The following is a 27,348-nucleotide window of genomic DNA, read 5'->3' on the forward strand; positions in this document are numbered from 1 at the left end:
GCAGGGGCGGGGGAGGGTGCCTCCCACCTGGCCTCACTGGGGCTGCACAGACCCCAGGCCCCAGGGATGGGGGAGGGGAGATGAGGAGAAGGGGAGTGTCCTGCTCACATCAGAAGCCACTGCCCATCCCTGCCAACCACTCCCCGGAGACTGCGGGCTTGACCTACCCTACCCTGCCCGCACAGGCTGGGTGAAGGCCCCTCCCCCCTCCTCTCCTCCCCTCCTCCATCCCTGGGGCCTGGGGTCTGCAAGGGAGGAGCCTGAGCCGCCAGGGGCCTGGTGCAGAAAAAGCACCGGATGAAGGGGGTGGGGGGTGAAGGATTCAAAGTCCAAGAAACCCCGGCCAATCAGGCAGCTCTCAGAGCTGTCCAGGGTCCTGGCTAAGGCGCTTCTGATCGCTCCCCCCCGTTTGCTGGGCATCTCCTAGGATGGAAGGCTCTCTCCCAGCCAGACCAATTTTTCTTTTTTTCTTTCTTTCCTTCCTTTCTTTTTTTTAACCTTGAACAACATGTATATTGAGTGCTGGTCAGGCAGGTATGAGGCAGTTTGATACGTGAGCCCATCTTGTTCACAACCTCAGGGAGGAGGTGGCTTGTTCGGAAGGCCGGCCTCTTCCTAGCTGCCACCCCAGTTGGTAGGCGGGATCAGTGGGTAATGAACTAAGGTCTTGCTCTTCTTTCCAGAAAAACGGAGCTGCCTTCCTTGACGGACCATCCATCTCGTAAGGCCCAGCTCGGAATGAGGGCCCTCCTGGAGCACTGGCCCCAAGCCCAAGTGAACACTGGGCTCCCAGCCTCCTAGCCCCACTGCTCTGGCCTCTACTCAGTGGGCTGCACACACATCCGTCTCCCCGCCGGCAATCCTGGAGCGCAGAAGCACTTTGTATTCGTCTCTGTAGCCCAGCCCTTTCCCAGGCCGGGCACAGAAAAGTCTGGGGAATTTAACTTAGTTTTCAAAGAGCATTACTGAGGTAGGATTGACATACAATAAACCATCTATTTGTAAAGGTACAGCCGGTGAGCTGTGATGTACTTCCACCCCCACGAAACTGTCACACAGTGGAGATAATGGGCTTGTCCATCACCCCCACGGTGGATGGAGCCCCCCCGGAACCGTGGAGCCAGAGGCGGGTGAGACAAATGCCAGAGCGGGAGCAGAGGAGGCTGGCCTCGAGAGGCACGCCGTGTCAGTGGGGCTGTAGGAGGCATCACCTAGGAGGCTGGGAAGGTTTCACATTAATTGGAGGCATAGATGTTGAAAAAAGCACCTTAATACAGGCGGTGCAGATGGCAGGTGTCTGAGGAGCCCTGAGTCAGAGGTGTTTACATACTTGAAAAAGCCTGGGATAAACTGGAAGCTGAAAGTCAGCCTCCTGGGATCTTGACGCTCCCAGCCCCCAAGCAGAGCTGAGGGCCATCTGCTGTGGTCCAGGGTTAGGGTCCAGGGCTCCCCTGGCTCGGGGAGGAATGAGGAAGCCACAGGACAAACAGTGCCTTTGGCAGATCAGCTGGTCCTTGAACAGGCTGAGAGATTCCCAGAGTGCCCGGCGCTGGGGGGCTGATGCCAGTCTCACCTCTCCCCACTCTCGAGGAATAATTACTGGGTAAGTGGTTCAAGAGGGAATTGAGTGGCGCTTCTGAAGCAGCGTGGAGCAAACAGCCCCCCGGAGAGGCTGAGCTGGCCTTCTGTTCTCTTCCCAGCCAAGCTTCCCACGCTGAGGGCCGGGTCAGACTCAGGATGAGGGTGCAGGCCCTGCCGGGCTCTCCCTGCCCTGACGGCCCCGTGTAACGCTTGCGCGGCCAGGGGCTGCACCGAGGCATCCGTGTTCCCAGGAAAGCCAGAGCCAGGCCGGGAGCAGGTTCATAATCAGACCCCCAACTGGGAGGAAAGCTGCCAGGCCAGGCAAAGGGCTGGGGCAGCGAGGATGAGCAAGAGGCTGGCAGAGAAGCTGTGACGGAGACCCCCGTGGGGCAGGCCCGCAGCCAGCACCCCAACGAGCAGGAGCTGTGGTCACGTCTGGGCCATGAGGACCCGATCCTGGCTCTCCCTATCCTGGGTTCCAGGTTAGTCAGGCACCGAGTAGGGAGGCCAGCAACATCTGGGGTGGGGTGATCATCTCTGGTTGGTCACAGGCCCCGGTCATCCTCAAAGTCATTTGTGACTCTGTAAATCAGCCACTTAGCCTAAGGCATGAGGAAAGTGAGTACCTGGAGCCGGGAGGCAGGCTGTGTGCTCTTGGACAAGTCACTTAACTTCTCTGGGCCTTGCACCTTCCTGTCTGTCAAATGGATTGTCATGGACTGAACGTTTGTGTCCCTCATTCCCCCAAATTCATATGTCGACGCCCCAACCTCCAATGGGATGATGCTAGGAGGTCAGGCCTTTGGGAGGTGATTAGCTCATGAAGGTGGAGCCCTCATAATAGAATTAGTGCCCTTATAAAGGAGGCCCCAGAGAGCTCCCTGGCTCCTTACGCCACGTGAAGACACAGCAAGCAGGTGGCCGTCTGTAAGCCAGGAAGAGGGCCCTTACCGGACACCAAATCTGTCAGCACCTTGATCTTGGACTTCCCAGCCTCTAGAACTGTGAGAAATAAACGTCTGTTGTTTAAGCCACCCAGTCTGTAGCATTTCGTTATACAGCCCAAGATGACTAAACACAAGGATAATATCTGGATCAGTAAGAGGACGGGTGTTATATACCAAGAGCCTTAGTCTTGTCAGTGCTGTGAATACAGTGCGGGCGAGACAATCCAATGCCACAAACATCCACGGCGCGTTGCGTGTGCCTGGCTTCGTGTGCAGAAAAGGAGCCAGGGCTCCAGTGCAATTCAGACACTGGCCAGAAGCCTACCGGGCAGATACTGCTGTGAAGGCCACGGTGCCACCCCACCCTCCACGCCGGTGCTGAGAGCGGCTGTGTGCACGGCCTCACCACCCACCTGTATCATGTACAGCTGGGCAATGCGGTACTCCTCCACGGTCATTGGCAGAGGAATCCGATATTCCTTTATGATCATCTTGGAGTCCAAGCCTTCCCGTCAATGGGGAACTGTGCGTTGGGACTTCTAGGCGAGGTTCCTTAAATAACCATGACAAAATTCACCAAGGACCCCTGAGAGAGAAAGAGAGGACAGGAGAGTCACTTTCTGCAAAAGCTGATGGGTAAAGTACCACAGGAGGGGCCTGGTCTAGACCCCAGGCTAGAGTTCTGGTCTCAAGTCAGCCATGAGCCCACTGTGTGACCCTGAGCCCACCGCGTGACCTTGAGCAAGTTCCCTCACCTCCCCAGCCTCCATTTTCCCTGTTTGCTAAGCAACTGTGTAGAGGACATGTATAAACTCTGATCAGCCACGAGGAAATAAAGGAGTGTTATCCTGCTAGCGAGGGCCAGGCGATGGGAGGGCATCGCATCCCCTAAGAGTCAAGAGCATCGCGTTCTTGTTTTACGCAAAGTTCTAACAGCCTGCAGCCTCCGCTCCCCCGTGGAGTAGCTGGAGGCCGGCACGGTGACGGCAGCAAGTGATGACGGCCGGCAAGAAGGCAGGACAGACAAAACTACGAAAAACAGACGTGAGAATTTTAAAAATCAGCAGTCTGGGACCATCCGGCGTCAGGGCAATCGGTTCTGCTCCTGTCACCGGGTGCAGGTGGCAACACTGCTTCCTGGCAGGAGATCCCGAGTTATCAAAAGAGGTGACCTTAGGTGTAGTTTCAGTTCAATCCACCACCAACTGCTTATTGATACCTACTCTATTGCCGACATTGTGCTAGGTCTTGGAGGTAGAAGAGGAAAATCAGATAAATGGGTGGATTGCGTGGCATGGGAATTACATCTCAATAAAGCTATTTAAAAAATAAAAGCAAGCAGGGCTTCCCTGGTGGCGCAGTGGTTGAGAGTCCGCCTGCCGATGCAGGGGACGCGGGTTCGTGCCCCGGTCCGGGAAGATCCCACATGCCGTGGAGCGGCTGGGCCCGTGAGCCATGGCCACTGAGCCTGCGCGTCCGGGGCCTGTGCTCTGCAACGGGAGAGGCCACAACGGTGAGAGGCCCGTGTACAGTAAAAAAAAAAAAAAAAAAAAATATATATATATATATATATATAAAAGCAAACAATGTATTCACAGTAACTTGTATTTAAGATGACAATATATTTGATGAACACTTGCACCTAAAGCAATCATATTTAAAAAAACAAAACAAAACTTAATGCTTGAAGGAGGCATACCTGCAGTGATCTGGAAAAAGAAATCACCCATCATAATCTGTCCCCTAGGTGGTGGGGGCTTTGCTGTGGATATATTTGGTTACCCCCAGAGAGAAGGGATGCTGTTAACTGGAAGCTGAGTGAAGGTTTCCAAGACAGGCAGTGGCAGAATCAGGATAGTAGTTTAGAAGGACCACGCCGGGGACAGCAGTCAGTGAGGATTCACAGGGACTGGAGGCAGGATGCTGGCTAAGTGACAAAAGCAAGGGCCGACGGGCAGGCAGCTTCCCCAGGGCACCATGTGTGCGAGGCCTGAGCATCACCTGGGCACTAACGCATTACTGGATAACTAACGCGATTGGGAAAAGCATGTGTACCAGAACTCTTGGGACCTTCGGTACGTAAGGTGGAAAGAAATTCTTCAATAAACCACCTAAGGAGGGAGATGGAGGCTGGGGATGGCACCCACGTTATTAGCCTAAAGTGACCCCCATGTTGTTTCCTTCTTTACAGCAGGTAGGACTATTAGCCCCCAAAACACCCAGCACCAAACTCAACTTCTCACTTATCCAACTGCTTGAAATACAGTCCAGATAAACATCTTTTTAGCCAATTAGAGTTCATCTACTTTACATAGCCCAGAAACTGCACCCAACATCTGCTAGGCATAGATGAGACAAACCCGAGTTCATAAAAGACCCCAAAGGGGGAGTTTTGTGACCCAGAGGCTCTCCATCGTGATTCTGAGCGACGCCACCTTGACACATGAGCCCCCTGTCTAACTCCGCCTCTCCCTTTCTGGGTGGTGGTCCCACATCACTGTATCTGGAAGGCCTCTTGCTGGGAGAAATTTTCCACCCTAGCAAACCTGTCCCAGCGCCATCCAGGAAAGCTTGTTACTGCCCCTCCTGGTCCTGTCTCTTCCCTGATCAACTCTGGACCGCTGAGCTTACCACAAAGGGGAGGACTCAACCCTCCAGAGGCCGTGCTCATGTGCAAACATCACCTCTAACCTTCCTTGAAGGTGTGGGTCCAGCCAACAGCTAAGAGGGCACGTGGGTTCGGGGCCCGAACTGAAATTGTCCAGGAGGGCGAGAAAGCAGAGGCTGCAGGCTGCCTGGACTTGCCTCTGAGACCCACAGGTCCAAGCTCAAGTCTGGCTGGAAGCTGAGGCCGCAGGAGAGACGAGTGATGGTCCAGAGCCCCCAAGGCACCACCTCCTTCCACAAGAGGGTGTGACACAAGACGCTGAGGGAAGTCCCTGGCAGTCCAGTGGTTAGGACTCTGCGTTTTCGCTGCCGAGGGCACGGGTTCGATCCCTGGCGGGTACCTAGCAAGATCCCGCAAGCCTCAAGGCACAGCCAGAACAAGGAAACAAGACCCTGGGCTCAGCCGGGGCAGCGAGGCACCCAGGCTGACCCCCCCAAGAGGGTAGGACAGGCACCCGATTTGGGAACCTCCTGACACAAACAAAGGAGAGAGAACTGTGTGCTTGCGAGAGGCTGGATGAAATGCGGACGGGAGACAGGAAAGGGGAAACCTAGGTTCGATAAGGGCCATTTTTCCAAAGCTTTTCCGCATGGCTTTGTGGGCTCCTTCTGTGGCAAGGGATAATGCAATGACCCAGAGTGAGCCTGGGCAAGTCCACGTCGTCACCTAAACTGCTAACAAAGAGGTCAGGTGCAATCTCTATATGTTCTCGAGAAACTCTAAGCAACCTGCCCTTCTGGGCTCTTCACGGTTCCACAGTAAATGACCTGCCCGCGCTCGCCCACACACGTCAGACCAGATGTCCACTGGTTTGCCTCTTCCAGCCCACCAGGCACCAGGGCAGGATGTGGGGCCGGACTATGCTTTTTCCTTAGAAGCTTCCATTTCCCCCCAACAGCCTCCACCCGGATGGACTCTCAGACCATGAGCCAGCACCCAGACACAGGCTTGGTTCTCGATTTCGGGGGCCCTGTGAACACGTGTCTGGAACACACACAGGATAACGTTCCTCTCCTCCCCAAGTCTCTGCTTTCTTCTCCCAAAGACAAGCTACCCAGTGAGCTGTAATCCCACAGGGGGTGTCCACATCTCCACATGCAGCCTGAGGGCACAGAGACAGGGAGGGGACACATACCCAGAGGTCCCTCAGCGGCTCCCATGTCCTGGGGGAGCTGGGCTCGCGGGCGAAGCTCAGGGCCGACCAAGGGCAATAACCCCACGACGGCCCCCCAGAAGACAACACGCCGCTTAGGCTGCATTTCCATCTCCTGCTGGGCTAGAGGAAGACAGCTGTGCCTCCACCCAACAGGGGCCAAAGAGTGACAGAGGTAGGTATGTAGAAGGAAAGAACAAAATAAACGGTCCTGTCTAGTTATAGTTAAGTGCGTGGTGACTAATGATAGGAGAGGACTCAGAACTCTGAGTGACACAAAATGTGCAGCAGTCACAGTGGAGCTCCCCCCCGGGATCTGAGGTCGCAACCTGACAACGCGTTTCCCAGCCGTGTGATCCGTGCCCGCCGAGCCTCGGTCTCTCCATACGTCAAATGGGGATAATGCCACCTGCCGTCCAGGGTCATCGCCAGTGTCACCGAGATGAGTGCGGGTGAAGTGCTCCCCTGCCAGGGCGTGTACGTCTCTCAGTCCAGAAGGACTTGGAAAAGGCTTCACAGAATGTGGAGCTTTCAGACGACGTGAGCTGGGTTTCCCAGGATCAGTGAGATTCTGTTCAGCAGAGCACGTGGGAAGAGGACACTCTGGGAGAAGGAACAGCACGAACAAAGGCCCCGAGGTGGGAACGCGCCGCCCCATCGGAGACACCTCCCACTGGCACACCCCCAGCGTCGCCTCGCCACGTCCCCGGAGGATGGGGCCAGGGCAGTGGGGGCACGGAGGCCACCGGCGGCCACTCTCCACAGGGCAAGCTGTGCTGAAGGCTGAGATGAAGCTGCTCCCTGCAGCAGGCACGACAGCCACACCCACGCGCCCATGGAGTTCAGGGTCTGCTGGGGCGGGAGCAGGGTGACAAGAGACCATCACTTGCTTCAAGAATTCTCTCTCCCAGGGGAGGAAAGACATACTCGCCAGACAGGGTGTAACCACAAAGCATGAGTTTCCCGACAAGCACTTCCACACAGAAGCCAAGCCGTCCTTCCGAGCAGCCCTGGGGAAGGTCTGCGGTCACCCACACCCCCCAGGGCTGCTCTCTGGGTCACTGTGAGCCCCTTGGGTCGCTCCCAGAAAGAGGAACAGTGCTCGGGAGAGGGACGCTGGCCCCTCTTGGGGCTGTCTTTCAGGGAGATCACTCTGAAGGGGCCAACAGTCTCTTGTCTCATCAGATACTAGCGTTTTATTTACTTAAGAAAGCCAGATCTGTTTCTTTCTACACCTATGCTAGTCGGTTCCGACAACTATCCTGACTTCCTGTTGAAGACAGAGCAGTGGGAGCTCTTCCGTTCTCAAAACGACAGACAGCGGCTAAAGATAGAGAAAAGTCACCACGGCCGAGAAACGAGGAGATGGCTGCAGCCCCGAACCACAGTCCATGAAGGATACCAGCCAGACACCACAAGGTCTGAGCTGGGAGGCAGGAACATGCTGACAGCTAACACGTGCCACCTCGGACCTCTGAACAAATACCACCTCCTGAAAGACATGGAACGATGGAGTCTAGGGCTGTGGATGCCCCCGGGGGAGGAGAGCCATCACCCTGTCTTCCGTTTTCTACTTTTTATTGAAGTACTACATACCTCCAGGAATGTGCACATATCATAAGTACAGATATTTTCACAAACTGAACACACCCCTACAGCCAGCAAACAGATCAAGAAACAGAAAATTAATAACCCAGAAGCACCGTCCCCCAGGCACACCTCCCCCACCACGGATAACCGTCTGCCTTTTGCCTGCTCTGTATTTTGCACTAGGTTAAAGCCTACGAGCTGCCAACCTCCAACCGTCTTTGACCCACCGAGTGCGCAGTTTCATGTGGGATCAGGCTGTAAGCGCACTTCTGATTCCGGCTGCTTTCGATCAACGTCGTGTTCCTGGGGCTCATCCAATTCGTTGCATGTAGTTGTAGAGGGCTCACTCTCACTGCTGTCTAATATTTCACTGGGTGAATATTCCATAATTGATTTAACCATTCCATCGTTGATGGGCATTTGGGGAATTTCCAATCTGGGGCTGACGGGAATAGGGCTGCTGTGAACAACTGAGTACACGCAGAGATGCAATTTTACATTATGGAATGGAAGGGGAGTGAGAGCCATTTCTACGACAGAGCCTAGTTCTCCCGGTAAATGAATGAAGTGGGGCTTGGGAGGAAGAAGGGGCAGTGAGGGGCTGGTCATGATACAGAGAGTCAGAGGCCTAAAGAACTTTTCTGTGAACCCCCAAACCTGAGAGAGCTGGAATCCCTGGGCACAGGACAAAAAACAGCTCTGGGAAGAGAGTCTTCCAGACAATAAATAAGCCCAAGATGCAGCTGCAGGCTGCTCCAGATCACTCCTTGCATTTCCCACACGTTGCTATGTAGAAGGTAGCTAGAGAACAATAATCAGAAAGGAACTCACGTGGGTCCTACGCATTAAGGGTGGGGGGCAAGTGAAGAACACGCATCACAAGAGGAATCAGCCACAGAAATGCAGAAAGACTTCAGAAAAAACAGTTCTCCACTGACTCAGAGAAATTACAGATATAATCTCTTAGAAACTGGTGGGGGCAGAGGAGTGGAAGGAAGGAAACATAGAAATTTAAAAAAGAAATTATTGGATGACAGAAGAGATGAAAGTTGAAAGGCTGGTTAGCAGAGTTCAGGGGAAAATGGGAAAGAAAAATAAATACATCACAGATATTTTTTTAAAAAGCCATACCATAAGCAATGAATAAAGGGGCAAAGCACAGTGTGAACAATTAGAGATGGTGGGCGGGCTTGAGGAACTCACACAAGATTAAATGAAGACTAATAAGACAAAATGACAGATATGGGAGGCAAGAGGAAATCCAACATATACATAATTAGTATGCTTCTCTGAGGAAATAGAATAATAGAACGGGGGTGGGCGAAGTATTCAAATATATAATGAAAAAATTCCCTGAAATAAAAAAGACTTGACTCTGCAGATTAACTGCCATTCTGTAGTCCAGGAAAACCTGATGGTATAATGAATACCGAGACATCCTAAAAAAAGTTATTGAGCTTAAAGGATAAAGAAAGAATCATATAACTAGGGGGCACAGGGAGATGGGTTGAGGACAATCAGAATCCTCCTCAGCAAGACAATTTCAGAAACCAGTGAAGCAATATCTATAGAGTTCTAAGAGAAAGAAATTGTAAACCAGAATTTTATACCCAGCTAAGTTGTCCCTTAAGCATAAAGTTAATAGACATTCTGAAACACACATTTAGGAGCCTAGACATCTATAACGTCTTTTAAAAATTACCTGATGCTAAAATCCAACCAACCAAAAGATAAATAAAAGTAAGTTCATCAATGGAGGAATACTGGTGAATACTGAGTTAATATTTTTGAAACCAAGGCAATTATGGTTATTGAATAGAATACAAAAACCTTAACAAGGTCCACAAATAATATAACTAACAAAAATTGAGAGTGGAAGAACAGAAGCATGGAATTTGATTCATTATGTAGGTTAAAAAACTAAGGAGGGATAAATAGTTGAAGCGCAGGAATTTTTAGGGCAGTGGAACTATTCTGTATGACGCTCCTATGGTGGATGTGTATCATTATACATTTGTCAAAACTCATAGAATGTACAACACAAAGAGTGACCCCTAATATAAACTATGGGCTTTAGGTGATAATGATGTACCAATGTAGGGTCATCAGCTGTACTGTACCGTCTGGAGGGGGATGTTGATAATAGGGGAGGCTGTGCTTGTGTGGGGGCAGGGAGTATATGGAGAATCTCTGTACCTTCCTCTCAATTTTGCTGTAAATTTAAAACTGCCCTAAAAGATAAATTTTATTACTTAAAAAAATTAATGACTCTCACCTTTTAAAAGTTTTTCTCTCAGAAAGTAGATTAGAGGTTACCAGGGAGAGAGGGGAATAGGGGGTCACTGTTCAATACTTATAGAGTTTCAATTTCGGTGATAAAAAAATTTTGGAAATAGTAGTGGGGATAGTTGTACAATATTGTAAATGTACTAATGCCTCACAATTGTACACTTAAAAATGGTTAAAATGGAAAATTTTGTGTTACAGATAAATATATATCACAATTTTAAAGATTAATGTAATAGGCCCAAAACCACTGAATTGTACACTTTAAATGTAAATTGTACGGTATGTGAATTATATCTAATAAAGCTGTTAAGCTTGTTTCCCTCTTTTCTCACCTTAACTTTAACCTGTTAGGAACTATTATCACTTATGATGAAGAAATGTTTTTCTGAAGTTTAAAAATTCCCTTCTGTTTCATTTTAGATACATGCAAGTAGGTGATTTATCTTTGGTTAAATTCAAGTAAAATTAAATTTGATTTTTTATTTTTAAAATGAACGTAGAGTACCACCCATTTTTTTAAAAAAAGTTATTACCACTCTGTACGTATCTGTACAGAATCTGAAAAAAATGTTCACTGGACGCTGGAGAGGGTTATCTCAGATTGATGCAATTCTGGGCAACTTTTACTTGCACTTTTCTCTATTACGCGATTTTTCACAAGGCAGCAGCAACAGAGTGTGAGCCGTATGTGTATAACCGGTCTGAGAAGGGCAGTCTGTGTAGTTGTGAAAATGATGGACTTTGAGTCAGCCAGACCTGCCACCTCCCAGCAGTGACCATGGGCAAGTTGCTTAATCTCTTTGATCTTTCATTTGATCTTCTACAAAACAGAGGTGAGAATGGCACCTACCCCGCTGGGCTGCCTTGTGGATTAAATGAGATAGTGCACATAAAACGCTTAGTCCGGTTCCAACCAACACTCAGCTAGCAATTAGGAGGTGCTGCTGTGCTGAGCAAGGTCTGGAAGACAGGTGCCTGGGGAACAGGGCCTGTAGGCTCCCAGGCTGGGCTGCCAGGGGCAGGTACAGGTGCAGACACTACATGCACTGGCATCAGGGGAAGACAGCCCAGCACCCAGGGCACCAACGTCCGAGGGACGAAAGGCCCCTTGGGAGGTCCTGGTGAGCTTTGCAGCCAGAATGCGGACCTGGTTAGGGCACGAGAGTCCCCTTGTTTCCTTCCCGGCTGAGTCTGAAGCCAGGGGGGCACAGGCAGCCACCAGCCCCCTAATGAGAGAAGGCAGCGTGACTTGGCATCTGCCTGTCCCCTGAGCATCCTCACCCAGCAGCTGAACCCTCAGACAATCTTATTACACCCACCCCTGCTGCCTGGGCTCACAAGACAGACACACGTCTCATCTCCGTCCCCGCTGGAGTCGTGATGGGTTAGACAGAATTATATTTTAATTCCTTCCACAGGGAAGCTTTTGGGGCTGGAATAATGAGAGGGAAGAAAGAAATAAAGTCTGCAGAAGCCCTTGTGCGCGGGAAGCCAGGCAAGGAGTCTGTGTGACCACCGCACACAAACCACCCTCCCATCTCTCCCCAGGGAGAACAGGGACAGACCCCCTAGAGGGCCTCAGGTATGGTATCTGTCTCTTAATTTTTTTTTTTTATTTTATTTTAAATATTTATTTATTTATTTGGTTGCACCAGGTCTTAGTTTGGGAAGGCGGGCTCTTTAGTTGTGGCATGAGAACTCCTCGTTGCGGCATGCACGTGGGATCTAGTTCCCTCCTCAGGGATCGAACCCAGGCCCCCTGCATTGGGAGCACGGAGTCCCATCCACTGCGCCACCAGGGAAGTCCCTGGTATCTGTCTCTAAAAAAGCCTTGGGCTTCCAGAACCCATGTATTCATGACGCTAGAAAGGACCCCCAGCCCCCATGTTCATCGGTGTCTTTGAGGGAACAGAAGGGCGAGAAGAAGTCAGAGTGGGGGCCACCTGGCATGGCGATCCGGGAGGCCACGGGGTGGGGAGGGACCAGCCCTGGACAAGGTGCGCGGCCCAGGCTGCACCCTGCTGGGCCCGGAGCCCTGGCTTGGACGCTGGGCAGAGTAGGGGCGGGGAGGGGTGACCCGACTCCTCCTCAAGCAGCCTGTCCCACCGGAACCCACGTGGGAAGACAGAGAAAAGGGGCCTGCAGTTGACCGAGAGCATCTGCTTCTGCCCAAGGACTCAAGGGCAGGACACTTCTCGGGGCCTCCCCAGCTGGGTCCCAAAGGTCTTCAGGGACCCCCCGCCGGGGGTCATCAGTGAAGATGGGGGTGATTATTAGGATTTGGCTCAGAAGGGTGGGCAGGTAGGAAGGCAAGATGGCTGCTCTGAGTGGAGGCCACGGCGAGACACCCTGACTGGGAGGGAAAGCATGAGAATTGAGTTTACAGAACCTAATCTGTTTTTCCGTGATGAGCCGGGGTTTGACGTCACAGATGGAATTTACGAGTGAGGCTGTGCAGAGACAACAGAGGATGGAATCCATCCAAACACAATTCAGTTGCATTCTGGCCATTAGGTCTGGAAGCTCGTTCAAGCCAGGCCAGGGGAGCCTGCCTAGATGTTTGCAATCGTGGGGAAGGCACCTGCTGGGGACAGGAGGGGCCCAGGCAGACTCTGGGGTCTCTGGCACATTCAGAACATCCCATCTGGCTCCCATGGGTCTCTCTTCTGCTGTCTCTAGGAAAGCCCCCTTCTTCTGCTCTCTGCTTCCCAAACCTACTGTCCCCTATCAGGGACCAAAGTGGGTGATGTTAAAAGAAATTCATCTACCCCCGTGTGGGCAGCTCCCCACGCCCAATACCTCCCCTCCTACCATCTGTCTCTAGGGAAGGCGGGCTCCAGATGAGTGGGAGGGGGTAGAGGGGAAGGGGCAGTTCCTTGCGCCCCGGGGATCTGGGGCAGGCCGGGGCGTAGGGAGTGTGTGTATGAAGTCAGCAGTGATTAGCTGCCTGTCCCCTGGGGGTAAAAGCAGGAGCAGACACACCCCCATGAAAGTCTGAGCTGGAAGGGACAGGGGTGGGGGGCTGGGGGGTCTCCAATCCCTGCCCCCCCACAGTAGTCGCACCTTTATCTGTTAGACACTGGACTTCCGCCAAGGTTTCTTGGGAGGAAACAGTACAGGACCCCCGCCCCCTCCCAGTTCAACCCTCACTTTATAAATGGGGAGACTGACGCCTGGATTTCACAGGTGTGAAGAGCTGGGGGGGACACAGACCCCGTCCGTGTCCTGTAACCTTATAAGAGGAGGACACGGCACCTCCCCCACCAGCCTGAGCCCTGAAAGGGTCCCCACGGAGCCCCTGGGCACCCCTGCAGTCACTGACATCCCAGGAAAGGTTGTAAATCTCATGGTTGTTCACCCGCAGTGCCAACCTGGGGACGACTGCCAAGCCACTGCAGGACTCAGTCATCAGCCCCCGCGGGGCAGGGCCCAGCTGGGGGCAGCGCAGAGCGTGCAGTTCTCTGCAGGGCTGGGAACGCTGGGTGGCAGGGGTGGGACCCTTGGGAAATGCTTGAGGGTTATGTGGCATGTCATGTGTAACATCCCACTGAAACGGCAGCCAGGGGGCTTAGCAGGGAGAACCTCTTATCTCTACGGCGCAGAGAGCAAAGCGGATCCCGAGAGGGCTAGTGCCCTCCTGAAAGACAGCCGCAAGCCAAGGGTGATCAGCGGTGCCCCAGTTTCATGACTCCTACTCCCTCGCCGGGCCTGCCAGCTCCAGCCCCGCTTGTCGGGAGAAAAAGGAGAGGAGATTTGCAGGTGAGGAAATGAAAACGGACCCAGATCCTCCAAGACGAGCACGAGAGGGCAGCAGGCGGAACTCACAACCGCCCGCACTCCTTGTTGCCCTTTGGGGACCCTGCTGGTTACTGCCGGTGAGGCCATCACCACACTGGCCTCCAGGGCGCTGCTCCCACACTTAGCAACGAATACAGCTCAAACGAGGCAGGGCCGTCCAAACAGAATGCCCCTGGATGCTTCGGGGTCAGAATGGAAACACAGACCCAGAGGGACCTGGGCCTGACCGTCTGGCTCTGAGCTGTGGCTCGCACAGCGGTCACCTGGGGTTGGCTCAGGGGTTCTGGCTCCCGGTTGCCTTCCGTGGGTGCTACCACCGCAGCAACACCCAGGCCACTGCCCTATGTCAGCAGTACACGCATCTGCCCACCTAAGGTCTGTGTCTGGGCCTGCAGGAGCACGTTGAAATGAGCGCCCCTTAGGGGAGAATGTCCCCCGGCTACTGGGGCAGAAGGAGGGAGAACCCACTCCTCCAGATGCCTGGAAGCAGGGAGCACCTCCAAGTTGGGGGGGCTGTGGTTAAGCTAGTGTTCAGCACACCATCCATCACGGGCAGGGGCTCTGCCACAGGCCGGGCCCCAAAGCATCTCCGCTCATGAATCCCCCGGGAAATAGAGGCTTTGGGGCACCAGAGTTAATAAGAAAAGGCAGTAATAAGAGCCAGAGCGGAGATTTTCACCAAAACCGGGGATGATGCCTTGTATGATGATGACGATGTTGATACTGACAACATAAAATACACATCGGGGACAATCACAGCTACTGGGGCCAAGTGCTCACTTCTCGGGCCAGCCTGGCCTCCAGGTTTTGGTGGACACCTCGGTGGGCCCAGCACCCGGCAACCCCACCCCACTGATTCTGCGCCTGCACTCCCCCACCCCGGCTATTTTAGACCTTCTCCCCGATTGTTCTTCTTTATTCCCTCAAATTCCCACCGTGGAATCCACCAACCCACCTGCACCTACTGCTCCTGCTACAACAGAAAAATGTCTTGGCTCCCATGGGAGGTCGACCTCTCGAGCACTGAGTCCCATTCGTATCATTTAAGAAACTTCTCCTGATGGGCAGAAGAACTGAATAAGAAGCCATACAGATGGCCAACAGGCACATGAACAGGTGCTCAACATTGCTAATCATCAGACAAATGCAAATCAAAACCACAAAGAGACATCACCTCACGCCTGTCAGAATGGCTATCATCAAAAAGGCCACAAATAACAAGTGTTGGAGAGAATGTGGAGAAAAGGGAACCCTCCTACACTGTTGATGGGAATGTAAATTGGTGCAGCCACTGTGGAAAACAGTATGGAGGTTCCTCAAAAAACTAAAAATAGAACTACCATATGATCCAGCAATTCCAGTCCTGGGTATATATCCGAAGAAAATGAAAACATTAATTCAAAAACATACACACACCCCAATGTTCACAGTAGCATTATTTACAATAGCCAAGATATGGACGCAACCTAAGTGTCCATCAACAGACGAATGGATAAAGAAGATGTGAGGTACACACACACACACACACACACACACACACACACACACATACACACACAATAGAATACTACTCAGCTATAAAAAAAGAATGAAATTTTGCCATTTGCAACCTCATGGATAGACTTGGACGGTATTATGCTTAGTGAAATAAGTCAGACAGAGAAAGACAAATACTGTATGTTGTCACTTATATGTGGAATCTAAAAAATAAAATCAATGAATGAATACAACAAGACAGAAACACACTCACAGATACAAAGAACAAACTAGCAGTTACCAGTGGAGAGAGGGAAGTGGGGAGGGGCAAGATGGAGGTAGGAGATTAGAGGTATAAACTACTATACTTATTTATTTATAAGAGGTACAAACTACTATCATTATTTATTTATAAAATAAATAAGCTACAAGGATATATTGTACAGCACAGGGAATATACCCAAAATTTTATAATAACTTTAAATGGAGTATAATCAATAAAATATTGAATCACTATGTTGTACACCTGAAACCAATATAATGTTGTAAATCAACTACACTTTTTAATTTATTTATTTTTAATAAATTTATTTATTTATTTATTTATTTATTGACTGCGTTGGGTCTTCATTGCTGCGCGTGGGCTTTCTCTAATTGTGGCGAGAGGGGGCTACTCTTCGTTGCGGTGCGCGGGCTTCTCATTGCGGTGGCTTCTCTTGTTGCGAAGCACGGGCTCTAGGTATGCGGGCTTCAGTAGTTGTGGCACGTGGGCTCAGTAGTTATGGTGCACGGGCTTAGTTGCTCCACAGCACGTGGGATCTTCCCGGACCAGAGCTCGAACCCGTGTCCCTTGCATTCGCAGGCGGATTCTTAACCACTGAGCCACCAGGGAAGCCCTTAATTTTAAATATAAATAAAAATCCGGACTTCCCTGGTGGTCCAGTGGTTAAGACTCTGCGTTTCCAATGTAGGAGCACGGGTTCGATCCCTGGTCGGGGAACTAAGATTCTGCATACCACGTAGTGCGGCCAGAAGAAAAAATAAATAAATAAATAAATAAATAAATAAATAAATATTAAAAGCAGGAAAAAAAGAACCTTCTTCTAAGTTAACTCTCCTCTATCAGTTTCTGCCTCTTCACTGCAGGCCCCAGCCCCATCGGCATGCAGACATGCTGGTAATAGGTCCCATATTTACGAAAACCAAACAAAAACCCCATAGCTCCATCTCTCTTTTTTAAGCTCATTTTTTTTGAGTTATAATTGACGTATAACATTCTGTAAGTTTCAGGTACAGTCTCTGTACAACACAGAGATTCAGTCTCTGTACAACACAGAGATTCGATCCCACAGCTCTCGACACCCCACTTCCTCCTCTTGGAACCCTCCCATTTCTCTGCTCCCCTTTACAGCAAAAATCCTCTCAAGACTTAGCTCTTCTTGCGGCTTCCACCCTCTCACCTTCCAGCATCCTTTCAAGCTCACCACATCCCTGAAACTGCATCGGTCAAGTCCATCAATGACCTCTGCATGGCTAAGCCAGTGGCCAGCTCTCAGTTCTCGTATTTCCATCTTTTGTTAATTCCTGTGTTTAACACATACTGATGGAGCATCTGAGGCTCTCAGGCAGGTAGCATGGCCCTTGCATAGATTTCTGCCTGGAAAAGGTTCTTTCGACTTAGCCAGCCCACCCAACCAGCAAACCTCCTCTCAGAGTCGACTGGGTGCGAGATTTCAGCACCGAGGCTCCGAGCCAGCTTATTCAGGGCCTGTCAGCCATCAGCTGAAAATTATAATTTTTGTTTGCTTGTTTCAAAAAAAAAAAAAAAGCTGGTGTTGTGCAGCCTGCTCATAGCCCCACAGGGCTGGCCTGAAATCTGGAGGGGGACCCACCCCATGTTAGGAGTTTTAAGAGCCAGTGTCCCTGGTTCTACCCCCTAAGCCAACCCTACTCATGACACCCCAAGGCTCTGCACTCCCACAGCACCTTCTGCAAAAGCTACAGCCCAATGGCGCACAGGCCCAGTGCTTTCTAGGTGTCCCAGTGGAGCATTAAAGCCCTTTAGCTCTGAGAAACTGCCTACAGTTCCCCATGAGCCTAAAACCATGTTTCCCAAACTTGCCGATCCCAGGAACCAACTGGAATGCTCTTTGAAGACACAGATTCCGGAGCAACTGAATGGTCAGAGACCAAGCCCCACCCTGCCCTAGTTCTTCATGGGCACCGCAAGGAGGATGCACAAGAAAATACAGTCCATCCCATCCTGACTCTCCTCAAGACCCTACCAGGGTCTCATCATACCTTGCACCCCGACACATGGAAACCAGATTTTCTGCTTGGTCCCTTGGTGTATAAATCCCTCTATCATTTTACACATTCGGGCCACATGAATAAACTATGAGTTACTTAATCCTCACGACTGCCTTGAGTTAGATATATTACCCCCCATTTATCTATTCACTTTATTGAGATGTAATTTGCATGGCATACAATTCACCCTTTTAAAATGTACAATTCAGTGGGTTTTGATATATTTACAGAGTTTTGCAACCATCACCACTGATTCCAGAACATTTCTCGTCCCAGAAGGAAACCCCATACTCATCATCACTCACTCATAATGGAGTCATACAATAATGTGGCCTTTGGTGTCTAGCTTCTTTCACTCAGCATCATATTCTCAAGTTTCATCCACATTGTAGCAGGCATCAGTACCTCACTCCGTTTTGTGCAGAATAACATTCTACTGCATGGCTATCACGCCCCTCTTGTTTTTTCTTTTAAAGCACCGCACGGCATGCGGGATCTTAGTTCCCCGACCAGGGACTGAACGCGAGCCCCCTGCGGTGGAAGCGCGGTCTTAACCGCTGGACCGCCAGGGAAGTCTCTATTATGCCCACTTTTATAGCTGAGGAAACCATGGCTCAGTGTCATTAAGGTATCTCGTCCCCCATCACTCAGTTGGAGTCAGGTTTATTTATCTTTCAGTGTGGCCAGGAGAGAAACAGCTTAAGAACTGAACAAATGTCATCTAAATGTATGTCAATTTATATAAATGTATCCCCCTAGCACTGATAGTGGCATTTTATGGTTTACAAATGCTTTTAGCTTCTTGCTTTTGCAGCCCAATCCTCCAAGGTGGAAAAGGCAAGTGTGCCCCATTTGGGGAAGGAATCAAAAATTTAAGTGGTGTATTCAAGGCTAGGTTAGCGGTGGCTGCATCTGAATCCGGAGATAATGTGAGCCAACAGGTTTAACGTTTGCTTAAAGCAAAAAAAATGTTTGTTTAAAGCTAAAAACTTTAATGCTTTTTACAAAGATGCATGATTTAGTGAAATCATTTTGGCCTTTTCTTTCAGATTATTTTTTCATGAGTGCAAACCTTGGAGCTGAGGGCCAACCCCATGTAGACTACATCCAAGAGCGATTACTTGGCTTTATTTTAATGTTCCTGACTGATCTTGGAAATAAAAGTTGATATTTCTTTCCAAACAGACTCCTTGGTTCCAGCCCAAATGTGCATTGCAGAGCAAGGGACCTGGGAATATGTATTTTTAATAAGTTCCCTAGGTGGCTAGTAAGAACAGGATAGTGCCTAGAGGCTAAAACCTTAATTCCATAACCTGGCAAGAACGGTTCTTAAATTCTAGTCTCAACAAGTCCCTCCAACCTTTCCTCCCAGCAAGAAATCTGACACTGGGGCCCCTCTGAACAGCACACAACCAGCAGTGTTTACTAAGCCAGATGTCAGGCTCTGTGCTGGGTGCCAAGGGGTGCAGGGGACCAAGACAGAGCCCTCAGGGAGCTCCTAGGCTACTAGGGAAGACAGATACCACATAAGTCATCAAAAACCTGGTGGGGAGTATTATTCAGCCTTAAAAAGGAAGGAGATCTGCCACCTGGACCCTGCCCGCCCGCCTTCCTATGCTGCAGCCACCTGGGCTGCTTCCTTTCATGGAATACGCCAGGCTACTTCCCGATCCCGGGCCTCTGCCATCCCCAGTACACGCGCGTCCTCCAGGCTGGGGGCTGTGGCACAAGTGGCTCCTTGCCGTGATTCAGGCCACGGTCCGGATGCCATGTGCCCTCAGTGGAGGATCCCTCCCCCTGGCTCAGCATCCTCTGTAATGGTCTGAGCCACTTGCACATGGCCATGCCTTCCCCACAGCATAGCTGGTCCCACGTCCAGGACCTCGCCCATCTTGCTCGTGGCTACAACAGTGCCCGGGCCGATGCCACGGGAACAAATCTGTCCTGTTTGTCTTGTCGTTCTCAGCAGGTGCCATGGAGCAGGGGCCTTAGGTACTCAGAAAGCCTTGCTTGGTAAACGTTCGCACAGCCCCTCAACAGGCAGATAACGCCACTAAGCAGCCAAAGTGCTAATTACAAACTGCTCCCTTAGCTGCTCCTCGGAGCAACGAAAGGATTCTCTAAGAATAGCGCACCCTCCCTGTCGTGTCCCTGGAAGAACAAACCGGGTTTCTTGACAGCGTCTGTGACTCCGACTGTTCATGGAGCCAGACTCGCCTCCCCGCAAACAGCGTGCACAGGGGTATAAAGCTCAGACAGGCGGACAGAGCTGTGTGTTGTTATCCACGGCGAATGTGCGTGGGCATCTGCGGCTGTATCGGTCCCCTTCCAGTGGGTGGGTTTGGGAGAGACGAGTGTGGCCCTGAATGAGCTACAGCAAAGCCAGGAGGCCCAAATGGCCTTAGAGAGGCTGCCACCCCCTCTCAGATGCTCACGGTACATTACAGTTTGTCACCCTTGGAAAGTCAATGCTCGGAAGCAGCCAGGGCAATGCAGGGAGATGAGAGCCCAGAGGGGCTGAGTCATCTGGCGAGGCCACACAGCGAGTCAAGGGCAGAACCACACTAGAATCCGTATTTCCTGGCCTGCGATCCAGAACTTGTTCTACTGTGCCCTTGGGTAAGCAAGGGTCCAGGTGCCTCAGGCTCCAACAATTGGGTCCAAATACTCAACTCAGAAGGGAGCAATGAGGCCGAGTTGGGTGTCCCCAGGGGTAGGTGTGCACGTGTGTGCACATGCAAATCCACATGTCTGTACAACTTTGCCCAGGCCGTGCTCTATCTCACTGTATGTGTGGTGTGGCCTTTACAGCCAGGCTTCCCAGGGCTGCTGGGGAACACAACATGCCTGGCAAGTTTCCCAGGTAACTGGCTCTTCTTTACTGTTATTAGCTTCCCTTCATCACCCCATAAAATCCTTCCACTGATGATGGATGCCACCCCTCTCCAGGGAGGGAGAGAGGAAAGAAAGAAAGCACAAAGAAAAAAAAAACAACTGGTGAAATTTGGAAAGCCCCATGGGTTCATAACTTGGGAAGAGAAACCATCAGCTGTAGCTGGGTTGCTTAGTTCAGTTGCACAGGCTGTGTACTGCCCAAGTCCAGGCAGTGATATTCTCATGGACTACCATCAGATTGGCACTCCCTTGAGTTGGGCAGTGCAGGGAAAGGGCCCTGCCTGATTTGGAGGAATGTCTTCAATAGTCTCAAAGCCCACTCCTCACTGAAACCTTGTCCTAGCATAAGGATTGCTCCGTTCTCAGGAATTGAAGCCCAGGACCTGAGAGAAGAAATTAGTCATCTTCTATGAGCTGAGTTTCACATACTTCTCCAGCATTTTCTCTCCCTCCCTCCAAACTACTCTCCATTCCTACCTCTGTCTTTCATCAATTCTGGAAAGTTCCCAGCGATTCTCTCATCAAACGTGGCCTCTGGCTTATTTCGCTCTTCTCTTTCTGGTACTGTGATTAGATGAATGTTAGGTGTTCTCCTTCTCCGTGTGTCTCATCTCCTCCACAGCTTCCTCTCTTCCCAGTGTTCTACCCTGGGTGACCTCTTCACATCCGGCTTCCAGTCACTAATCCCTTCTTCAGCTATGACTGCTCTCCTAGTGAAGTTCTGTTTGGTTCTTTTCCAAATCTGCTTCTTCATTTTATTTTGGCCGCACCGTGCGTCTTGCAGGATCTTAGTTCCCCAACCAGGGATTGAACGTGCGCCCGCAGCAGTGAAAGCACAGAGTCCTAACCACTGGACCGCCAGGGAATTCCTTCCTTCTTCATTTTTTACAGCTTTTTATCCCCTGCACATATTTTCAACCATGCCTTTTATTTATTTAAATGCATCAAATGTAGTCATTTTATCGTCTAGGCCTAAATATTGCTGTATCTGAAGTCCCGAGGGCTGTTTCTGAGGCAAATTGTCCGGGCTGCCTCTGGCTCACGTGCTCGGTCACCTCATGACTCCATTACTTTTGACTGTGAACTGATCATTTTCTGTGGAGGGTATTTGTAGAAATCTTCTGAGACTTAGGACAAGGGACCGTTTTTCTTGAGAGAGTTTACATTTGCTTCACCAAATGCCTGGGTTACTACCCATCTGAGCTCACCCTAAGTCCCCAGCTAGCAGTCGTTCTGAATCACTAGGTTCGTTTGAGTTCATCTTTCTCCTTCTTTTATTCTTCCTCCCAAATAGCTAGTGAGTGTATTTGTTTCCTGGGGCTGCTGTCACAAACTGGGTGGCTTTGAACAACCTAAATGTATTCTCTTACAGTTCTGGAGGCCAGAGGTCTGACGTTAAGGTGTCGCTGAGGTTGGCTCCTTATCCTGTGCCTGTCTCCCAGCTTCTGGAAGTTGATGGCAATCTTCGGCATTCCCTGGCTTGTACCTGCAACACTCGGATCTCTTCCTCTGTCGTCACATGGCCTTCTCTCTGTGTCTGGGTTCTGAGCCACTAGGTAGTTTGGTAGTTTTTATTCACTTAGTTTTTATTTACTTAGGTAGTTTTAGTTACTTACTTTTATTTACTTTATTTCACTTAGTGTTTCTAATTAATTGGCCAAAGAATTGCATATATTTTCTTTTAAAAATCGCTTCTGAAGTTATATTCTCTTTATGTCTGCCTTTGACTTTTTTTTTTTAATTAGACTTGTCAAAGTTTTACCTCTTGTCTTTTTAAGAACAATTTTTTTGGAATTATTGATGAATTCAACTACATTTTCTGACTTCATTTTTAATTATCTTTTTACCTTCTTCGAGTTTACTTTTCTAGTTTCTTGAATTGAAAGTTAAACTGAGTAACTTTTTTTTTTTTTTTTTTTTTGCGGTACGCGGGCCTCTCACTGTTGTGGCCTCTTCCGTTGCGGAGCACAGGCTCCGGACGCGCAGGCTCAGCGGCTATGGCTCACGGGCCCAGCCGCTCCGCGGCACATGGGATCCTCCCGGACCGGGGCACAAACCCGTGTCCCCTACATTGGCAGGCGAACTCTCAACTGCTGCGCCACGGGGGAAGCCCTAAACTGAGTAACTTTTAGTCTCGCTCGTCTCTTAGTAAGTGAATTTAGGTCTAAGGATTTTCCTTTGAGCACTGATTTGGTCTCATCCATAGGCTTTCACATTCAGCTCTAACTGACATTCATTAAAATACTGTAGTTTAAATTTTTCACTCTGACTTCCTCATTTAACCTAAGAGTTATGTGGTTTTTGTACCTAATATGTTGTCTTTGAAGAATTTTCTATTGAAAATTTAATTGAGATCACTGCAGATCCACATGCAGTTGTAAGAAATAACACAGAACAATCCCTTGTACACTATCAGTCTCCCCCAGTGATAACTTTTTATAAAACTGTAACAACCAGAATATTGACATTGCTACGATCTACAGATTTTAATCCCATCTCCCCAGTTCTATTGTACTTACTGGTATGTACGGTGTGTGTACGTATTAAGTTCTATACAATTTCATCACCTGTGTACGTCTACATATACACCACAAGGGATATCTTGGAGATTTTTAAAGCCCACCATTGTTACTCTATATTTGTCATTTTTCACTCATAATATCATCAATTTTTATTTAATGTATTTGAAGCCACCTTGTTAAGTACAGAAAGTCGACGGGCTTTTAACTTTTTGGTGGAATATTCCTTTTACAGGTTTAAACAATTCCTTTATACCTAAAATATCTTTCACTTTTAGTTCTCCTTTATCTGATATTAATATTGCTATATTTGCCTTCTTTGCTATGGTTCATTACGGGTTTCTTTCCTTATCCTTTTATTTTCATACTTAAGCTGTCTCTTTTAAAAATTTTTTAGGGCTTCCCTGGTGGTGCAGTGGTTAAGAATCTGCCTGCCAGTGCAGGGGACACGGGTTTGATCCCTGGTCTGGGAAGATCCCACATGCCATGGAGCAACTAAGCCCGTGCACCACAACTACTGAGCCTGCGCTCTACAGCCCACGAGCCACAACTACTGAGCCCACGTGCCACAGCTACCGAAGCCCGCGCACCTAGAGCCCGAGCTCCGCAACAAGAGAAGCCACCGCAATGAGAAGCCCATTCGCCGCAACTAGAGAAAGCCCGTGTGCAGCAACGAAGACCCAATGCAGCCATAAATAAATAAATAAAATTTATTAAAAAAAATTTTAAACAAGTTTTGAGACTATCTTTTAATTAGTGAATTTAACTTGTTCACATTTATTGTGCTTACTGATGTTTAGACTAATTCCATATTTATTTACCATATTTCTTTTCTTTTGATTGGATTCATTTTGTTTGGTTAGATACATCTATTTTTCTACAATAGATTGGATATGTTTTATTTTCATTTTTCTAGAGCAGAGATCAGCAAACTTTTTCCACAAAGGGCCATATAGTAAATATTTTAGGTTTTGTGGGCCACAGAGTCTCTGTTGCAACTACTCAGCTCTGCCACTATAGCATGAAAGCAGCCAGAGAGAATACCTTAACATATAGGCATGGCTGTGTTCCAATAAAACTTTATTTACACAAACAAATGGTGGTCCAGATCTGAACTGCAGGCCATAGTTTGTTGACCCTTTTTCCAGTGGCAATCTTTAAGTATATAAACACATGCAGTTAAACATGTAATTCTCGGGCTTCCCTGGTGGCGCAGTGGTTGAGAGTCTGCCTGCCAATGCAGGGGACACGGGTTCAAGCCCTGGTCTGGGAGGATCCCACATGCCGCGGAGCAACTAAGCCCCGTGAGCCGTAATTACTGAGCCTGCGCGTCTGGAGCCTGTGCTCCGCAACAAGAGAGCCCGCGATAGTGAGAGGCCCGCGCACCGCGATGAAGAGTGGCCCCCGCTTGCCACAACTAGAGAAAGCCCTCGCACAGAAACGAAGACCCAACACAGCCATAAATAAATAAATAATTTTTTTAAAAAAGGCAAAATTCCTTAAAAAAAGAAGAAACAAAAGAAAACATGTAATTCTCTACAGTGCTTAGATTAAAAAGGGTCTACCTTTCCTTCCTCAACAAGAAAGGAAACTTAACAGTTGTATTCATTCTTCTTCCTCATTTATCCCCCAAACTGTGGTGGTCACCCCAGAATCCCTTCCTGCTTCTCATCTCTCACATCTAGCCTCAGAGCACACCTAGAACCTCTCTACCTCCTGGGAACAATTTTGGCCATTGTTTCCTTTTTCAGTCTAATCCCATTTTCACTCCACCCTTTGGGAATTCCTCATGGTTCATTACTCACTAAAGGCATCTCTTTGCCTACACGGATATTTACTAATATTTGTTCTATCACATGGAGGGACTTGAAGTAGGAAGAGAAGGCTGTGGTGTGCTCTCAATCTGCAAACACTGATCTCACCCCTGCTTAAACTTCCAAGGATTTGTTTTTTCGGCCACTGTGCGCAGCATGTGGGATCTTAGTTCTCCGATCAGGGATGGAACCCGTGCCCCCTGCAGTGGAAACGCGGAGTCATAACCACTGGACCACTAGGGAAGTCCCTAAACTTCCAAGGATTTTTTTAAAATGTGGGGTCAAAGAGAATGTGAATCGGTCTTTCACTGGTAGCAAAGGCACGGAGGCTATCGGCAGCTGTGTCCCCTCCAGGTAGCCAGTCTGGGCCAACAGAACTGGCACTTGGGCCTCAACAGAGCTGATCATGAGCCCGACTCCCGGCACCATTTGGATCTGCAACTCCAGCCGCTGCTGAGCCTGTCTGTCCCCGTCCTCCCTCCCCTGGTGATCTGAGCATCCCAGCAGGTTCCTTTTCACCGGAGCTGGAGCCTGACTTCTGTTACTCACAACCAGACAAGTCCTGACTAATAGTAGGATGATGCCTCTTCTTTTGATCGTCTACATGTTATTCACTTTCTGAGCAAACCTTTTTCTCCTAAAGGGCATAGAGATAAATTTCATTCTACCCCAAGGTCAAAAAAATGATTGAAAAATTCCAAATCAGCTAACATGTACAATCATTCTGAAATCTCTCACACTACTGTCTTTATCCATGTAAGCTGTGGGGAGTTGATCTGGTGGGGGCGGGAGGGCGAAGCTGGTCGGGGGGTGGGGGGAGGGCAGACGCGGGTGACATGACGTCCGGGATTCTGGACATGCGCCACCACCCTCCCATCACGCAGAGATACTATCTGTGAACCCTGGGCACTTTCTGTGAATCTGGGGAGTTGCTCTGGGCTTCTAACAAATCTGGTTCCACCTGCCTGGAACTACCTCGAAGCCTTCCTCCCTCCAGGAGGTGGTAACACCACCAGCTGGGCCTGCCCAGTATGCCCAGTGCCATGCAGGCTTGGTGCTAAACAGATACAACACTGGGGACCAAAATAAAACCCAGCTCGGTGACATCTTGATGCAGCTTTGCAGGAACGGCAGGCTCCTGTGCACGCGCTCTCCCACTCTGCACCCCTATTTGTAAATTAATCACACATCAGTAGACTCTGCTCAGATTCACAGGTTTCTGGACCACTCTGAGGGTAGCTTGGGCTACATGATCTTCCGATCCACTTCAGAATCAGACTGATCCTTTCAACAGATCTGAGATGGGAATTCTCTTTCTTCCCAGACCCCTAAGCTCTCCTCATGTTGCTCCCCTCCCCAGAAGAAGCACAGTGGGCAGGGGGAAGCGCTGCCAGGAGCTCCCCATGAGCGCCATCTACAAAAGTGTCCCCAGTATACTGATCGGATAGTTTTAAGACAGACACGCACACTTGTAAGATGTCAGTGGAAGCCACATGAAAGCAAGATTAGGAGAAGCGGAGAGAAGGTAGTTAGGAAAGCAGTACCTTTTTATTATGTGCTCACACCCTCACTGTCCACTGTCTAGGGCCCCCCGCCTCTCTCTGGGCTTCTTCCCTGTGGTGGTAACCTCGCCCCACCTCTGCTCCCAGGTCCACCTGGCTCCTGGAACATTGACCGGTCCCAAGCCCCACTGAGCTTCCTTGAGTCAGCTCTGAGGGTCCCTGGGTAGTAGTGGAGGGTCAGCGGAAGGAACATCAGTCTGAGCTTGATGACCTGTACGTGTCGCATAACCCTGGCCTCAGTTTACTCGTCTGGGAAGGAGAGTGAACACCTGAACTTTGACGGCGCTCTTAGGCAGTGCTGGGTATCCCAGTGGAGGAGTGTAGGCTGACAGCTCACGCTCGTGTTGCCTGGGAGACAAGCTCCTCTTCTATTTGGAGCTGCCCCAGAGTGTTCTGTGCCAGCTTCTCACCACGAGGGCTTCACCTGAACAGACAGACGTGGGGATGGTGCCACCACGGCTGCTCGCCCAGGAAGACGCCTTCACGGGCTCGGGTCTGGTTCTCTGTGTCAGCAGCTCCTGCCAACACCAGGAAGCCCAGGACCAGGCTGCTGCCTCCTTCTGCTAGACCCAAAGCATGAAAGAATTGAACTGCCCTGCCATCCTCTTCCAGAAAGTCCTCCTGGGTTGAACGAGAAAAGCTCACAGCCTTTCTGCCCTCTCCTGGCCCTGTGTGACACTGGATCCTGTCCCTGCCCTTGGGCACTGGGGTAACTGTCCACACCTGGGCCTCGGGATCCGGCTCTC

The 27,348-nt window shown here is 49.9% G+C and overlaps 1 protein-coding gene across 1 annotated transcript in view; it reads right to left on the minus strand.

The window, feature by feature from the left end:
• PITPNM2 (phosphatidylinositol transfer protein membrane associated 2) overlaps positions 1-27,348 on the minus strand; it is a 143,891-nt gene that overhangs the window by 29,168 nt on the left and 87,375 nt on the right. Inside the window, exon 2 of the mRNA XM_082853429.1 lies at positions 2,942-3,114. Within this exon, the coding sequence (XP_082709555.1) occupies positions 2,942-3,019 (78 nt within the window). The 5' untranslated portion in view covers positions 3,020-3,114. The remainder of the gene's footprint in view (positions 1-2,941; positions 3,115-27,348) is intronic.

The sequence above is a fragment of the Leucopleurus acutus genome (assembly GCF_964270905.1).
Source record: "Leucopleurus acutus genome assembly, chromosome: 13".
In the NCBI taxonomy this organism is placed as follows: Eukaryota; Metazoa; Chordata; class Mammalia; order Artiodactyla; family Delphinidae; genus Leucopleurus; species Leucopleurus acutus.